The 18,020-nt window shown below is 34.9% G+C and overlaps 2 protein-coding genes across 5 annotated transcripts; one reads left to right on the forward strand and one right to left on the reverse strand.

Annotated features, from left to right (window-relative positions):
- Nucleotides 1–1,178: 1,178 nt before the first annotated feature.
- LOC124406363 (protein PFC0760c-like) lies at nucleotides 1,179–6,560 on the forward strand. Of its 3 annotated transcripts, none has more exons than XM_046881758.1 (5): nucleotides 1,179–1,531; nucleotides 2,552–2,842; nucleotides 3,996–4,289; nucleotides 4,366–5,761; nucleotides 5,837–6,560. In XM_046881758.1, the coding sequence occupies exons 2-5, from the start codon at nucleotides 2,577–2,579 to the stop codon at nucleotides 6,050–6,052; spliced, it is 2,172 nt and encodes a 723-aa protein (XP_046737714.1). In that variant the 5' UTR covers nucleotides 1,179–1,531; nucleotides 2,552–2,576; the 3' UTR covers nucleotides 6,053–6,560. The 3 variants fall into 3 exon arrangements, with proteins under 3 accessions (XP_046737714.1, XP_046737715.1, XP_046737716.1); XM_046881759.1 differs by having other exon boundaries at nucleotides 2,567–2,842; XM_046881760.1 differs by having other exon boundaries at nucleotides 1,185–1,531; nucleotides 4,366–5,744; nucleotides 5,835–6,560.
- A 121-nt stretch (nucleotides 6,561–6,681) lies between these two features.
- On the reverse strand, nucleotides 6,682–11,622 carry LOC124406364 (protein SHQ1 homolog). Of its 2 annotated transcripts, XM_046881762.1 has the most exons (9): nucleotides 11,309–11,622; nucleotides 10,993–11,183; nucleotides 10,000–10,217; nucleotides 8,810–9,214; nucleotides 8,553–8,676; nucleotides 8,288–8,451; nucleotides 8,035–8,189; nucleotides 7,541–7,588; nucleotides 6,682–6,945 (listed from the first exon to the last, which is right to left on the reverse strand). In XM_046881762.1, the coding sequence occupies exons 1-9, from the start codon at nucleotides 11,449–11,451 to the stop codon at nucleotides 6,813–6,815; spliced, it is 1,581 nt and encodes a 526-aa protein (XP_046737718.1). In that variant the 5' UTR covers nucleotides 11,452–11,622; the 3' UTR covers nucleotides 6,682–6,812. The 2 variants fall into 2 exon arrangements, with proteins under 2 accessions (XP_046737718.1, XP_046737719.1); XM_046881763.1 differs by lacking the exon at nucleotides 7,541–7,588 and having other exon boundaries at nucleotides 11,309–11,620.
- Nucleotides 11,623–18,020: the final 6,398 nt, after the last annotated feature.

An 18,020-nucleotide genomic window follows, 5' to 3' on the forward strand; every position in this document is an offset into this window, starting at 1 on the left:
GTAATCACACACAGCTCAAGTTCACGTGACAATCTGTGTCTCGCTTTGGACGTATTAAAAGTAAATTTCGTACATGTGTGATACAATATAAACATCCATGCATTATATGTGTATAATAGTCCATATAAAGAGAAGCTGAGAATTATAACTCTCATTATTATATAATATACATCTTATGTATGTACATCAAGGATCCAGCATCGATTATTATTGTTATTGTTTCAATGAGTTACGTGAATTACGCATATAATTCTATTCAACCAATTCAAAATAAAAATACACAAAAGCGTGTGTTATTGAAATATCAAATATTTTGATCACTGTAAAGACCTACTACGGAACAAAAGCGATTTTTTTCATCGTTAGTCGTTCGAGTAAATTATTTAAGGCATAGTGATATTAAGTTTTGAAAATATATGATCAGTCAATTACGTGAAGAAAATTACCACAATTATCAATTTTTTTTACTGAAAATAAAAACTACACAACTGCAAATATTCGCAAGCATTATTTCAATTAATTTGCAAATGGACTTTGACTGGAACCGTTATTCGTAGATTGAGATACCAACTCCCAAACTTCATTCGATTCTGATTTGTTAAAAAAAATTATTATCAAAAGGAGAAGACAACATTATCTTCAGAAAACAATTTTGCTGCCACCCAATTCAGCTGCGACGTGTTTACTTCTTTCATGGAAGCAAACATATATTTCGCATATTTGGGGTCGATAATGTTTCTGGTTACATTCTCGAGTTGAGAATAAATTGTTTGTCAGAATCGAATAAAAATTATTACCGAATGAATTTGTTTGTTCTCATTAAACATATCACGCCAAAGCTGATTAAATAGTAAAGATAAGCAGGCAATTACTTAATGAGACATATATGATTTTTTACCGCTAGATTCGATTACAGAGGCTAATTTTTTAGGCACCAATCGTTATCCCGAATTTCTTACCTTTATTATTACAACGAAATATAAGGCACGTGTGACAAAATATCCCGAATAACGCTACGTGCATGTATACTTTATATTTGTTAAAAATACTTCAGTCTTTTTGTCAGTTATTTCAAGTGTACAATTACATTAATCATACATTAAACTGCAGTACAAAGTTTGATCTCGTTCAGTTCTTAACGGCAGTTGAATTGAAAACAGTTACACGTTATTGCGTTTCCATTTTTTCTTTTTAAATCTACAATAATCCATACAAATATATCAATATAATACATAAATACTATTAGTAAGGATATAATTTACAGTTATTTCAAGACGATACGTGTATAATAATCGAGCGTTGTGCGTCGCGGGATATGCGGGCACGTTTTAGTATAATATATAGCGAGGGAGAGGACATAAGTATGTTAAGTTAAAGAGGGAGAACTTGTGGACCAATGTCAGCAGCAGCAGCTGCGTAATACAGATATGTATCAAGGAAAACGGATTTCAATTCCGGAGGCAGTTTTCAACTGATAGGCGCTCGTTAAACTTGCCTCTGCAGTATCGTGGCGCCGAGTTGATGCCACATTGTAAGTTTTAATTTTTATTAATTAGTTTCTTACCATACACTCCGAGGATTTCTCGCCTAGCCGTCGCCTTACCAGTTAAGAATAATACATTACCTATTCTTGTTTCAATTTTTAGTCAAGCCTCAAGTTTAATCGACGAATTTCGTTCAGTGTCAGACGTTACGACCGTTCGAAAAACAAAAAAAACTCACAATCAGCCAAATATTATACAAGATTAATATCAACGCATTACGAAACGTAGCTTTATATCTCAATATCTCATTTATAGTTAGGTACTTTTTATTTAAACAACATCCCTTTTATTTCATTACATAAAACGGTAAAACTTCTGACATTCACAATCCGATTTTGAAAATCTGAAACGCCCTTTTCGTCACTTTAGAGCCACATATTTTCAAAATGTCATTTTTTCTCGAAAAGCCGAAACCTGAGAGATTTTTTACGAGACATAGATTTGAACGCGATTGCAAAAAGCGAGAAGCGAAATTGATCGTTATTCTTCCTTTTTCGATGGTATAATTTTGTGGTAACAAGACTCCAAGCTGATCGTTAATCTCATTTTGATTCCTAGGGTTTCTAACTCTTTATGAAAGAAGCCTCTGCCGTGGCTAAAGGAGAAAGTACGATAGAAAGTTAATTTGGCGGAGATGTATTAACTTTGTTTGAAAAATAGCGATTTTACGTCAAAACAAGTTCGGACCTCTTCAGGATATGATTCTAAAAAAGCTTAGCGCCCATCAATCGAAAACGAAGAAATTTCTTAGTTTGGACTCTATAATTAGAGAATAATTCTGCTGAAACCTGCACTCATTCAATAATTTTTGAGGTCTATAATATGCTGAAGTGAATTTGAGAAAATCTGGATCGTATTTACCAAAATGATAACTAATTTTTTTCGTCACGTTTTTAGATTAGATTTAAAACGTGTCTGAATCTTTGTTTTCCCACTTGTTGAGCTCAAATGATAGTACCACTCGTAAATTTTTTCTGAGTACAATGAAAAATCATCATAAATAACAGTATTTTCTAATCAAGGTTTACTAAGATGCGATTCTTCCTGGTATTTGGTCTTGTGGTTTTCATTTCACAATGCTCTTGCAATCCGATTGGAGTACGACCAGCGGGTCTCTCTTGGCAAAACGCTTCCTCCTGGGCTTCGGCGTTGACAATAAGAGTGAGAAAAAACACCGACGACAATGGGTACATCGAGGAATGTGCTCCGGTTCAAAGTTGGCAGGAAGAACCTGGGGTCATAAGCGTCATAGCATTTTTAGACGCGTCGTGGCAATACAGCCATCGACAAGCCACCATGTAAGCACATTGCATTTATCTATCTTCATTTAGTATCCTCTCTGTTACTGCACAGTAGAATGTCAGTTACAAAACAATTGTAGAATTCGTAGAATTCGTCAAAGTGTCAAGGAAGGCTGATGAGAATGGCGCTGAATTTTTATTTGCTTCAAGTATTTTCGCAGAATAATAATAATCAGAATTGTCAGCGAGAACATTAATTGAATCGTTTGAATTCATCTTCCAACAGAAGTTCTAAGAATTATTAAGACGCTGGAAAAAAGAAAAATATTAATGAACTTGGATTATTCAACTTTCTTTATCTTATTTTTAGTCCACAAATCATCAGTTTTTCTCCCATTATCTATTTACAATAGAATAATATTAGGGTAATAAAGAAATGAATATTCTTGCAAAATATATTCAATAAATTCTTGACTTGACCTTATTTGGTTCTCATCATTTCAATATCCATTTGCTACAAATGAAAATGACAACCAAGCATCTGATCTACATCAGTGCTATAAAAAAGATGAATTGATGCAACTTTGGGAAGTATTGCATGATATCGTAGCGCCAGTGTTAGCAAAATCGTCTATACAAGTGACGATTGACGCATTGTCAAAAAATGCTGAAACTGCAGCATTAGCATAATGCTGATAACCCGAGGTCAGGAATATGAAGAAAACTTCAATGACTTAGTTTCCTATGAACATTTTTCTCGGGTATATAAACATTTGTGCAATTATTCCAGAATCCGTCACTTCATATTATTAATTTATATCAATTCTATTGACGACAATTTCTGTGAAACGATTAATTAAAATAATTATAAGTTTGCAAGAGTGACTGAAGTTAGAAACTCCAGCTACTACAAAATTTACCTGTCGGTATCAAATTCAAAAGAACACAATTTCGTGCTGATACTAAATTTTTTCGAACTAAATCATTTTTGTTGAAACAAATGTTTCACGCAGAATTGAAATTTTATATAAATGGATAGGATTACGAGAGGAAAGATTTTTCACGTACTTAAAAACCAGCAGAACAAATTTAAGTCGACAAGGAAAACGAGAGTTTAACTAATATTGGTTATTGAGATGAGAAAAAAAATTTCTGCAGCTCGGATTTCAGTTGATTTACACTATTTTGAGTTACGATAATTTATTTACAGGCTCAAAACACTTCAAGGTCTTTTAGAAAAGACTGGTATAAAAGGTATCCGATTTTATGTCGTAAATTCGTCGGAGCCAGAAGCTACAGTTAGCGCTATTGAAGTAGAAGACGAAAAAGAAGCTTGGGGAGCAGCGGATCTGGCAGAGGATAAACATTTTTTGAAGATAGAACGAACTAGAGAAGCCTTAAAGAACAAGATCGACCCAAATATAGAATTTATTCAAGATACGTCGGAGCTGAAAATTTGGGAAAAGTTATCTGCATCGAGGGATCAAGTTTTAGTTATAGATAAGTACGCGGCCGATATCTTAGAATTCGAAGAATAAAACTACCCTCTAATTCTAACAGTCTGTTGAAATTCTTCTTAGGTGCCGAAGGCTGAGTTACAGAGTAATAGTGCCATGGAGCATATTACATTTTCCCTATGTTAAAGCTGCAATTCTTTCAACTTACAAAGAACAGCCATGCGGAAGCTGTAACATTAGTCAAACGGAGAGTGAAGCAGATATTGCCACTGAAACAATAATGACTACGATTGAAAGTGAAAAAACTAGCACTGAACAGCCTTTGGAATCCCTACCAGAGAACTTAAATATTGATCATATGAGAGAAATTGCTGTTAAAAAGTATAATCTTGATGCCACCGATAATACCGCAACAAAAAAATATCATGCTAAAGAGTCCCAGGATATTCCAGAGAGTGTTATAAAACTTTTAAATGGGAGTGCCAATATACAAAAAGGTATCAATATCGCTGATCTATTACCAACGACAGTTGCAAATTTGGATGACAGCCATGCGATCAGCTATTTACAAACTCCGATTCCAGAAGCAGAGAATAAACAGCACCAGAATACTTCCAACATTACGGACACTCCGAATGTTGATAACAATACAAAAATAGTACAGCCTGACAGTAATTTATCAGAAACACTTTATAACGATAACAGTGATAATTTGGAACTGTTAATGCCTCAGGGAATGGAAGAAAATTCAACGGATCGCTATAGTGAAGAGGATGAAATTGATTATCTTGACAATGAACATGACCGGCGCAAGCTTGGAAACTATGAAGCCCTCAAATTGAAGAGTGGTTGGGAAAATAAGGATGGAGAAGAAAGTTCAGAGATAAATCCTTATTCATCAAACACTAACGAATCCAGCAACAGTCAGAGTAATGAGAGCAGCTCAGAGATGAAAGTTTCAAGTCCGCTAGAAGCATTGTTCGAGAATAAAACTGCTAATCATATAAACAGAACAGCACAAGAATTCGGAGAAATGAATTCCGAGGAATATTCGCAGAATGCGGACTACTTGATGCCAATTAGGATAATAATGCACGCACCTCACAGGCATGCATACGATGAGACATTCAAGACACATGAATACCTGGTCCTAAAACTTGGAAGGCCAGAATATCACGGGCATTCGCCATCTGACGAAGACTTATTTGGGACAAATGAAAACAAACCAAATTCTGAAAATAACGATGACAGTGAGGAAGGCGACAAAACAGAGCCTGGTAGCGAAGAATATGAAAACAATGATAACAAAAACCACCAACACCATGGCAATCATCATCAACATCATCACAAATCAGATCAAAAGAAGGACAAAGATGATCATCTGGACATTATTTACTATAAAGATGAAAGCCCTGGTTTTTACGGAGAAGATGCAGAATATTGGAAAGACCCTGAGAACGTAGAATATGACGAAAAGCTAGAAACGGAACAAGCTGATAAGAAGACAGGACATGTAAAGGTGATTTTACCACTTCATTGGGTTAATCGATGCCCTGAGTATCAGTTCGAATTATAATTTCAATTTTAATTTTAGGGTACACAAGATGCTGTGAATTTTGACGAGGTAAGTATCGATAGCGCAACTGCCAAGGAGAGTACATTCACAAATCCGCTTGAGGAAAAATCAGAGGAAGATACCGCCATTGATGATCAAATTATAAAAGATATTATCGAAGAGGAGGCCAAGACAAATCGTCTAATTGAACATTACAGTAAGCTTATTCCATGGCTGGACTATGTATTCGATTAATAACTTATCGGCATTTGAAATTAATAAATTAGTTTTTCCTTATAAATCTAGATATTGTGAGTATTTGACAAAGCTCACTCTGTAAATACTTATGTCATGTTCAACAGTAATCCTTGTATGTTACCTTTCATGCATATCCTTCATAAGTACTTTCGAAGATCAGGTGTATATACAATAGTTTTCTTTAGCAAACTATCTTGTAACGTAATTTAAGTAGTTTAAAAATCTGTGATCAGGTGAAACATAGAATTTGTGAGGTGTGCTGTTTTGGTCGAAGTAGGAAACCGGTTACACCTGTGGATCAGTTTTTTATTCAACCTCTCCGATGGTTGGCGAATTTTATAGCGGTCTAAAATTACTTTAAACCAGTGATAACTATCTTTGCACACAACAACAATTACTTTTTGTACAAATTTAAGACCGCAATATATGACAAATCAAAACCATAATTTTGGTACGAAAATGATACGTCTAAAGGATAGCCATGAACTAGTATCTTTTGGATAAATTTAAATAAATAAACAACCGGTAGAAATGTAAATACAGCGGAGAAAAAAAACTTCTTCAAGTTAACTCTGGATTTCATAAAAAATATCCGTCCTTATATTATATATCCTATGATTCCGATATATACTATTATACATATTACATATATCACTTGCAGTACGTAGATCTTTTTTTTTCCTGATTAATACAAAAATTGATCGATTTTGTTTTCATTGTCGAACTAATAGATAAAACTATCAGGTTTACTTGAAAATCATTCTACTTCGCTTGTGTCGTCGGAATCGAGACTTTCCTCAGTACTTGTGCTTGATGAACTGCTACTGTCAGATTCTGTATCAGAATCAGTGTCGCTGCTATCCGACGAGCTTGAACTTCCTCTCCGCAATCTAAAATGATCGAATATAATAAAATAATCAAATTATATAAGTTCAATGATCAATAATACCGTAAATTCGTTAGTTCTCTCCAATTAGTTAATTACTAACATTCCACATACACGCACTCATGTTTTATAATTCACTTTTAACAGTGGCTTTTACAGAGAAGTTATGAAAGAAGAGCTGTAAGGCGAAAAAATGCATAACCAAACGAATATAATAATTGTCTAAGGTGAAATGCTTTAACTTCCCAAAAAAAAAACTCAAAGGCCGTAATAGAAATATCAGGAACAATGATAAGCATAACGTGACAGAGAACAGAAAATATTCGCCGAGGAAAAGAAAACACTCTAAACAACATGTAAAGGATAGTTAAAAAAAACTGTATTGAAAGTAGCCGTAAATTGTTATAGAAAAAATTTAGTTACTAGTGATGGAGTTAAGTATCTTTTTTTTTTGTAGTCCATCATCTATTCACAAGGAATCATATATACAAAAACGTTTAGTCTTTGATTAAACAGTCTTTCAAAAATAATTAGTATTATTAAAAATCAAAATGAAAACTCTTTTCAATTAAATTTTTACCATATTTTGTAAAACTTACAAATAGTCTAAGAACTTTTTGCTCTCCATGGTGTACGTGAATTTAGGCCTTTAAAAATAGATTAAATTATCGTGGCAATTAGGTTCTATATATTATAATTCTAACTTTAATATGAGACTTTCAATATCAACTGAAACAATTTTCGCCCCATACAATTTGAATATATCTACATAATTAGCAAACTTGACAGCGCTCATCAAATAAAAAATTATACATGTCTATATTAGACTGCTTGAATTAATTTGAGGACAGAGAATTGGACCAAAATCTATGACAGTAAGATAAATGTGTTGGTAAGTTAATACGGGCCAGAAATAAATTGAGTAGAACAATCTAATTGTTTACACAGCTGGAAACAATTTACCTCGCAACTTCTACTGAAGAAACATTAAAATCATCGATCTAACTACATGGATTGTATACAAGTACGATACATAATTATCGAATCGTGATCTGTTCCTAAAACATTAGCATTCCAAAGATAATCAACTTACTTCTCATCGTTCTTTTCGTTTAATGCCAAGTTGTCTACTTCGTCGACCATTTCATGAATTGCATTTTCTATAACTAGGTCTTCATCTCGAACAGAGAAAGCAGCTGCTTCTAATTCAACAAGGTCCAAGCCCATTTCGACTTTGTTTGGATGTATCTGGAACCAGAGCAACAAAGTAAAAGTGAGTATGTGAATAAATGGGATGGAAACTTAGAGAATCACGAAATTTTTTTTAATTGACAATCAGGAATTACCGTACTCAACGATGCACTGAGAGATTCAATTAAAGAGAATGGTGTTTGCTGCAACCAAATCAAGTAGTCCTTTATATACAACTGATTCAGGATGTATCGTGGTTCGTAGGAATTGTTGAAGAGCTCGTGTATTTCACACAAACGTTTCACTACAAATTTCTTTCCTGAAGATAAGAAGCGTAATTTCACGTCAGCAAACTGAGAACCAATCGTTAAGATTTGAAATTATTTCACAAACGGACTATTCACAAATATTTCTACAAACCTAAAGTTAGAACTATTTTAACATCGTCAAATACTTTTACAGATAGCTCCCAGTTTCTGTACAATGGGTAACACAAAGATCTCCGCACACAAGCAGTAACAACCTCTTCCAGATTATTGAACTCCTATAACATTGGGAAATTACATTTATGTAAGAATCTACATGAAACATCATTACAAAATTGGAAACTTTCGAATACTTAAATTTCCGATTTTCTCTCAAGTTTACTTCATCAATTAATACCAATTGTAACTTGCCTGAAACCAGCAAAGCGTAGAACTCAATTTATTTATCGTCCATCCACTTTCTACTGTATTTTCTCCCATGGTTGTCCTATGATTGTAACAACTGGCAAATAAAATGTCAACTAAGCCAAAAGAGACTTTTTCTACTTCTTTGCTATCCAACAAATACTCTTTGTTCGGTAGTTCTTTCAGTAAATCTTTTTCTATATCCGTAAGCGTGATTTCTGTGCTTTTCAAGCTCTCCCATTCTGCCTTGAAATCAATGTACGGTCTGATGTACTCTTCCTGAATTAAATCAGCCATATAATGTTCTTCACTGAACTGTTCCAATTCATGCTTTTGCCTTAAACATGCACGCTCGATGGGAGGTGTGGCATCGGGTGCTGGCAGATCTATTATTTCACCTGTCCACCCTGACTGAAATCAAAAAAATTATAATAAACGATGTCCCGATTGAAAACTGATCACTACGTTTGGTAGTCGAAAACTCACAATTATGCTCAGCATCTGACTTGTTTTCAACTACTTTTATTGCTTTTGTGAATTGTCTATTGAATGGAGAACCAAAAAAACTAAATAACCGACCTACCAAAGTTCATTCCGTAAGAAATCTATCAATAAAGCCAAAACATACAAAGTATTTTAACAATCGCAGTACTTCTTGACTTTTTCTTCTGTGAGATCATTTGAGATCCCCTGTAAACTTAGGTCTTTACAAGGATTGAAAGACACACTGTTTGCTGTATACAAGGCAACTGAAAGTGAAAAATGGCGAATGTTAATTGGAAACTGTAGAAATTTTGTCTTTATTAATAATGCATGTACTTTGAAAGTTTAAACGCGAAACGTGATGCTAAATTTTAGTGAAAGAACTTCCTAACAACACAAGCATAAATTTGTATTAACAAGCATGTATCCGTAATTATAATTGATCTTGCAAAGTACTGCGATGGTAAAATAATACGTGATTATTTGGATAAGAAAAGAAATCAATATCAAAAAATTACTTGTCATACCTAAAAATTGAATAACATGACAAACTCAAATATAAATGAATTCTTAGCATGAAGTTTTACAGGAATACTAATCGTGCTGCTAGAAAATAGATGGGATACAACACTGCTAAGCCAATGTTTCTTGGCTCAAAGAATTCTTGAAATGTGCAAACAAACATAAACAGTTTTAAAACATGACTAACAAACCTCGAACGATGCCAGAGCACGGGAAACCTTGCCCCCGAAACCGTAGGTGGAAGGTTGAATAGAAGACTGTATATTTTCTTGATTAAGATTTTGAGGCACAAACCATTCATCTCCGTCTTTGTCCGCACCATCGACCGTCGCTTCTTCGCTGTCGCACTTCACTTCGTTGCTTTGTAATTCATCATTTTTCTCCTCTGCTAAACTAACAACAGGATTGCCTGGAAAATAAGCAATATATACGTGGTAAGCCTCAAACATTGTATGCTTTTTTAATATATTCTGGAATTGAAGTCATTAGTAAATACAGGCTTAATGTATCAAATTTCAAAAGAACTAAGCATATAAATAATGATATGCAATATGATAATACAATATTAATATGCTTTTTTTCTCGTTATCTTTATACTATGTAAAAGGGTATCAACCCGTTGAGGTATGAATAAATAGATAAACAAAAACAAAACTAAATATAAATAACATATAAAATATAATACACTCATAGGACACAACTAAGTTAAAAACAAGTCTGGCATCATTTCGCAAAATTGAACTGATTCCAGGTCATTGATGCGTGATCATTCCATAAATCATAATATTGTACCATAAGTTTTTTGTGATAAATAGGCAGTTCATGCAGTTCCATTTAAACTTAATAAAATTGCAATCTTTCTCAGCTTGTGACATTTCGATAATCGAATTTGGAATAATGTTTTATATCGTCATTGTTTAAATAGTAACAAGATTAGAATTAAGAATATCTATGTGATGGAGGATTGTCAGAAAGAAATGAGAATTTTGGAGTATAATCTGTAAAGTAAGTATCAAATGCAGCAAAGTATATTCAATTGACAGCTGCAATTCTTACAAATTTTTCTTGTCATTGCAATATAATGACTTATTTTTTATATCAGGATGCGAATATTGCAGACTTTGACCTTTTAAATATATGTTTGAACATTGAATACTTTTTTAGCAACTTTATCACCATCTTACTTATAACTTCTATCGTCGGGACAGCCGGGATTCTTTTTTTCGGTGGAGCAAGCAGTGTGGTGATCATATCCAGGTTCTGAAATTCTTCTCCTTTATTGACTTTGGAGAACCGTAATGTAAAGTCACCTTTTTCAGCATCGTATGATCCGGAAGACGAATCATTCTCAACTATTTTACCAGGAAGATTCAATCTGAAAGTTAATTAAAGAGTATCTCCGTAAATATATTCTATCAAAATGGGAAAAATAAAATCTAAAAAAATTGTTCAATGTAAAGGCAACATGAAAGTAAATCAATCACATATTTTTCTATATACCTGAGATAATAAGGGGCAGAGTAAAATCTGAAGTCATAATCTTCGACATAGACTTCTGTGTCTTTAATATTTGCATACGGAGCATGAACAGTTACAGTAACTTCATCTGCTGTTTGTGTCAGTTCAAATCGTGGGGTCAACATGATTCGTTTTTCGAAGTGACAATGATTGAATACGAAAGATTTTTACCCAGACTTCATGTGTCAAGAATTTATCAAGTATTATATTGAATTGTATAAATGTGTCGTTTATTGAAGAGTGTATGATGAATTAGACTTCGGTTTTCATACTTTTATTTTATTTTATGCTGTTAATTTGAACTTATTTTTTGTGGTAGTTACAGAAAACTTTTTAGTACGTTACATCTGACGTCATTTTCTGCTAATTTAAAAATTGTAAATACAAGTTGTAGTTATAATTCTAGCGGAAAACGTGCAACATGCACAAGAAATTTCCTCGGGAAATCTCACGTCGTAATTTTACCATGGACAACATAAACATGAGTAAGATCATATACTCTTTGATCTTAATTAGGTCGAGACCTTCCCTATTGCCGCTCCATCTATGAACCTGGAGATCATCTTCAAATGCTCTAAGGTGTACGGCAGTGCTGTGTAACATCCGACTGCCAACAACCGAATGAGTTGATTCTTTTTTTAATCGTTTGTAGGTCGTTTGTAGGTGGTTTCCCGCCGTTTGTAAGTCAATAGTTCAATCGTTGTTAAATAAAAGAAATTTAGCTAGGGAATTCATGTGATATATTATATATATATATTCATGTCGTTTGTAGGTGATTGTAAGTGACTCTGCATCATTTTTAAGTCGATAGCTCAGTCGTTATTGATGAAACAAATTCATCTAGGGAGTTCGGGAGACGCGTCGGATGATTGTGAGTTACTTCTCGACGTTTGTAAGTCCGTGGTTCAGTCGCTATTAACAGAATTTGCAATCGGATCTTAGAGAATGTAGTACATAGAGGGAGCCTTCTGGCCGTAAAGTGGAAAGACAGAGCGAGAAAGAGTAACATGAGTATCTCTCTCTTTCTAGGCCAGAAGCGTAGCATGGTAAATTTAGTGCCCGCATCAATGATACGCACCTAATTAAAATTTTGTATGAAATTTTGAAAAGTGTTACCTTCATTATAGTATATATTATGTACGACAATTACGTATATAAATATTATTGTACATCGTATACAATATGTTATGTATATTTCAATATAATACATAATAACATATTGTATTATATTTGCACTCAAGAATTGAAGACAATTGTAACAAAAAAGGATAATTTTTGTTCGAAAGAAAACTTGCTTGACGAATTTGTTATTTGGATCGAATTTTTGGGATTTTGGGTTAGAAGAAGTCATTTATATGCTAATGCATTGGAGATGTTTGTAGGTCGTTCGCAGATAATTGTGACTGACAGCGTCGTTTGTAAGTCAATAATTCAGTCCATGGACTTACAAACCTCGAGAAATAATTCACAATCACCCGACCACACAAGAACTCCCTAGACGAATTAACGACTGAGCTATTGACTTACAAACGACGCAAAGTCACTTACAATTACCTACAAGCGATTTGCAAACGATTCCGTGCAAGCAAAACTCAATTTGATCGTGAATTGTAGATGTAATGGGCTGTCACTCGACTCCCTAGACGAACTTCTTTCACCAATAACGATTGAACTATTGACTTACGAACGACGCAGTCACTTACAATCACCTACAAACGACGCAAATTGAAATCACGAGGGGCTAACATCACGAGAATTCTCTAGCCAAACTTTTTTATTTGTTATTGGGCTTCGCCTTGATGAATATAGAATATGATTTGCTTAGAGAAATCCATATGAATAGTGTTATCTCGAAATTTGCCCACATTAAATCCAGAAAAGTTTATTTGTAACACTCCTATTTTATTTAACACCCTAAACTTAAGACTTAAAGCAAACCAAGGTCCTCTTGATAGAATTTGCTACAGGCCCCGCGCTGGCTTAATCTGACACTGCTTATACGCCAGAAATCCTTCGCAATGTTTCCCAACTATTAGGGCAACAGCCCTCCCTTAGGGGTTCGTTGATGACACCAAAAAACTCCTTGCCAATTGCACTGAACACCAGCTTCAATATTTGGATTGATATACCTTCTTCGGTCCTTTTCTTCATCGGGTGTTCGTTGACTATATTCTCGCGTTCCCCCATTCCGATATTCTCAAACTTTTCCATTCTTCTTTTGTTTTGCACGCCACCACCCACCAAGATTCTTCTTCTACCTTGACCTGCACATGCATCCCTCTCTGTTGAATCAACTATGTTGTTAATATTTTCCACGTAAAAAACGTTAAATTTGACCGCCATTTTTCCCTCCTTCATATCATCTAATATTTCAAAATGGATATCATCAATTTGTCTCAGCTTCGTTGGTCCTTCGCTAAGGAGAGAGGGAGAGGGAGAGATTAGATTTTATTGTCGCCGTAGGGCAGTAAGGAAAACGGCTTTGTTAACATTTGCCCTACAAACAGGGAAGGTATCAACGACTGTTATAAGGGATATAAGTTCTTCGTGGTACGCGTAGTTGGACCATTTCTCGACATCAAACTGAAATAAACATTTAATCAACCAGCTTTTCAATTCATATACTCTATTAACGTTAAGAACATTCATATTGAGCCTGTTTAGCGAGTCCGGACCGATAATGACAAACCACCTTTTTCATGCTTCAATATGCACAGCAGGATAACCAAAAGCAGCAGGTAGGTATCTCTTCGACTTCTATTGGATAACAGATTTGTCAAGAAGCAAGATGTACACATTAAGATATGAGGGAATATTTAATACTACTGTTTCATCAAAAAGAGTAGCTAGAGAAATATGGCGTTTGCGAACGAGAGACAATCAACTCAACCGTAGCCTGCGCTGACAATTAGAGGAAACGAGACCTTGATCAATCTGTATAGTATTGCGGAAAGTACACCCCACCTAATCCTTCAACCCGGCCCCGACGCCTCGGTGCCGCCATCATGTGGCAGGATGTGGACACAAGGTCGCACGAGGGGTGTACCCCGGAGGTGATCCTGAGATCACCTCCCCACCTATGTGAAGCTGGCCTGCAACTTAAGATTTTTGAAATAATTAATATACCAAAAAATTGCTCCCGATTTGCTCTTAATTGCTCCGTACTTTTTATTAATTGCTCCCGCATGGATCCAGAGAAAAACTAAAAAAATGAAAACCGAAAAAAAAACTGAAATCTAGGGAAATTCTTTAAACGCGGTTTTTGGCTAAACGGAAGGGATTTAAAGGATCTTCTGTGCGGCAAAAAATTGCTCCCCGTATGCACTTAATTGCTCCACCGTCAGATTTAATGAATTCGCATTCGTTATCGAAAAAAAAAGGAAAAATGCAATGTGACCATAAAGTAGTGGGGGGTGGGCTAACTTCACAACCGGCTTGAAACAAGCCTGACGAACAAAAATTAAAAAATAATTATACTAATTAATTGCTCCTGATTTGCTCCTAATTGCTCCGTAGTTTCCATTATTTGCTCCCGCATAGAGCCGGAGAAAAACTAAAAACAAAAAACCGAAAAGAAGAAGAATCTAGGGGAAAATGGCTGGAACGGAGTAGGAAATAGATATTTGCGTCTATATGAATGAAATACATCAGAAAACAATTGCATTTGTATTGCTTTAATTTGCTCTACCTTTATTTCTAATTGCTCCCTCGTAATTGCAGAGTTATGAAATGATTAAGCAAGCTAGATGACGACATAACCCTACTTTTGATCGGACTCCGTTATACGGAATAAAAAAGGGACAATTGGGCTTATATGCATAAAATGAATCGAAAACGATTGCTTTGCTATTGCTTTAATTTGCTCTATCTTTATTTGTAATTGCTCCCTCGTATTCACAGAGTTATAAGATGATTAACAAGCTCGATGACGACATAACCCTACTTTTGATTGGACTCCGTTATACGGAGTAAAAAAGGGACATAACCCTACTTTTGATTGGACTCCGTTATACGGAGTAAAAAAGGGATAATTGGGCATATATGCATAAAATAAATCGAAAACGATTGCTTTTTTGTTGCTTCAATTTGCTCCACCTTGATTTTTAATTGCTCCCTCGTAATCGCAGAGTTTTAACATGATAAACAGGCTTGATGACAACATAACCCTACTTTTTGGTCAGCCTTCGTCATTAGTTAATCATCTTAAAAATCCCGATTACGAGGGAGCAATTCAAAATAAAAGTGGAGCAAATTGGAGCAACAAAAAATCAATCGTTTTCTGATTTATTTCGTCCATATATTCCCAATTATCCTTCGCTTTTACTCCGTATAACGGAGTCCGATCAAAAGTAGGGTTATGTTGTCACCGAGTTTGGTAATCATATTATAACTCAGCGAATACGAGGAAGCAATTAAATATAAAGGTAGAGCAAACTGAAGCAACAGAAGAGCAATCGTGTTTTGATTTATTTTATGCATACATACCTAAATATCCATCACCTTCATCGTAAAACGGAGTCCGATCGAAAGTATGGTTATATTGTCATCGAGCTTGCTAATCATCTTAAAACTCCACGAATACGAGGGAGCAATTAGAAATAAAGATGGAGATAATTAAAGCTTCACAAATTCAGTCGTTTCCTGATTTATTTCATCTATATAAACGCAAATATCTATTTCCTACTCCGAATGACGACGGCCGATCTAAAGTTTATGTTGTCGTCGAGCTTATTGTTAATCATCTTGTAACTCCGCAATTACGAGGGAGCAATTAAAAATAAAGACGGAGCAAATTGAAACCGCAGGAAAGCAATCGTTTGCCAATTTATTTCATCCATATATGCCCAATCATCCCTCTTTTACTCCGTATAACGGAGTAGATCAAAAGCAGGGTTATGTTGTCGTCGAGCTTGTTAATCACTTAAAAATAAAGATGGAGCAAATTGAAGAAACAGAAGAGCAATCGTTTTAGGATTTATTTTATGTATATATACCTAAATATCCATCACCTTCATCGTTGAACGAAGTCCGATCAAAAGTATGGTTATGTCGTCATCAAGCTTATGTTAATCATCTTGTAACTCCGCGAATACGAGGGGAGCAATTAAAAATAAAGATGGAGCAAATTGAAGCAACTGAAAAGCAATCGTTTTCTGATTTATTTTATCCATAAAGACTCAATTATTCATTTCCTACTCCGTATGGTGGATTCCGATCAAAAGGAGGTTATGTTGTCATCAAGCTTGTTAATCATCTTGTAACACCGCGAATACGAGGGGAGCAATTAAAAATAAAGATGGAGCAAATTGAAGCAACAGAAAAACTATCGTTTGCCAATTTATTTCATCCATATATGCCCACTTATCCCTCTTTTATTCCGTATAACGGAGTCAATCAAAAGTAGGGTTATGTTGTCATCGTGCTTGAGAATCATCTTAAAACTCCGCGATTACGAGGGAGCAATTAGAAATAAAGGTGGAGCAAATTAAAACTACACAAATTCAGTCATTTCCTGATTTATTTTATCTATACATAGATGCGAATATCTATTTTCTACTCCTAATGACGAAGGCTGACCAAAAAGTAGGGTTATGTTGTCATCGAGCCTGTTTATCATGTTAAAACTCTGCGATTACGAGGGAGCAATTAAAAATCAAGGTGGAGCAAATTGAAGCAACAAAAAAGCAATCGTTTTCGATTTATTTTATGCATATATGCCCAATTATCCCTTTTTTACTCCGTATAACGGAGTCCAATCAAAAGTAGGGTTATGTCGTCATCGAGCTTGTTAATCATCTTATAACTCTGTGAATACGAGGGAGCAATTACAAATAAAGATAGAGCAAATTGAAGCAATAGCAAAGCAATCGTTTTCGATTCATTTTATGCATATAAGCCCAATTGTCCCTTTTTTATTCCGTATAACGGAGTCCGATCAAAAGGAGGTTATGTCGTCATCTAGCTTGCTTAATCATTTCATAACTCTGCAATTACGAAGGAGCAATTAGAAATAAAGGTAGAGCAAATTAAAGCAATACAAATGCAATTGTTTTCTGATGTATTTCATTCATATAGATGCAAATATCTATTTCCTACTCCGTTCAAGCCATTTTCCCTAGATTCTTGTTCTTTTCGGTTTTTTGTTTTTAGTTTTTCTCCGGCTCTATGCGGGAGCAAATAATGGAAACTACGGAGCAATTAGGAGCAAATCAGGAGCAATTAATTAGTATTATTATTTTTTAATTTTCGTTTGTCAGACTTGTTTCAAGTTGGTTGTGAAGTTGGCCCACCCCCCACTACTTTATGGTCACATCACATTTTTCCTTTTTCTTTTCGATAAAGAGTGCGAATTCATTAAATCTGATGGTGGAGCAATTAAGTGTATACGGGGAGCAATTTTTTGCCGCACAGAAGATCCTTTAAATCCCTTCCGTTTAGCCAAAAACCGCGTTCAAAGAATATCCCTAGATTTCAGTTTTTTGTCGGTTTTCTTTTTTTCAGTTTTTCTCCGAATCTATTCGGGAGCAATTAATAAAAAGTACGGAGCAATTAGGAGCAAATCGGGAGCAATTTTTTGGTACATTAATTATTTAAAAAATCTTAAGTTGCAGGCCAGCTTCACATAGGTCACCTCCCCGCGAGCACATCATGTGACTCGTTCAGGTGATGCCCCCTGACTAGCTTGATGAGCTAG

Source organism: Diprion similis, chromosome 5 (genome assembly GCF_021155765.1).
Source record: "Diprion similis isolate iyDipSimi1 chromosome 5, iyDipSimi1.1, whole genome shotgun sequence".
NCBI classification, from domain to species: domain Eukaryota; kingdom Metazoa; phylum Arthropoda; class Insecta; order Hymenoptera; family Diprionidae; genus Diprion; species Diprion similis.

Bases quoted from the DNA above. Each gene is read 5' to 3' on its own strand.
- LOC124406363 (XM_046881758.1), top strand. From the start codon at position 2,577: ATGCGATTCTTCCTGGTATTTGGTCTTGTGGTTTTCATTTCACAATGC. The intron at 4,290-4,365 runs GTACGCGGCCGA...AATTCTTCTTAG, and splicing joins CAAGTTTTAGTTATAGATAA to GTGCCGAAGGCTGAGTTACA. The intron at 5,762-5,836 runs GTGATTTTACCA...TTTTAATTTTAG, and splicing joins AGAAGACAGGACATGTAAAG to GGTACACAAGATGCTGTGAA.
- LOC124406364 (XM_046881762.1), bottom strand. From the start codon at position 11,451: ATGTTGACCCCACGATTTGAACTGACACAAACAGCAGATGAAGTTACT. The intron at 8,452-8,552 runs GTTTGTAGAAAT...TCTTATCTTCAG, and splicing joins TAAAATAGTTCTAACTTTAG to GAAAGAAATTTGTAGTGAAA. The intron at 6,946-7,540 runs GTAAGTTTTACA...CGATCATTTTAG, and splicing joins AAAAAGTTCTTAGACTATTT to ATTGCGGAGAGGAAGTTCAA.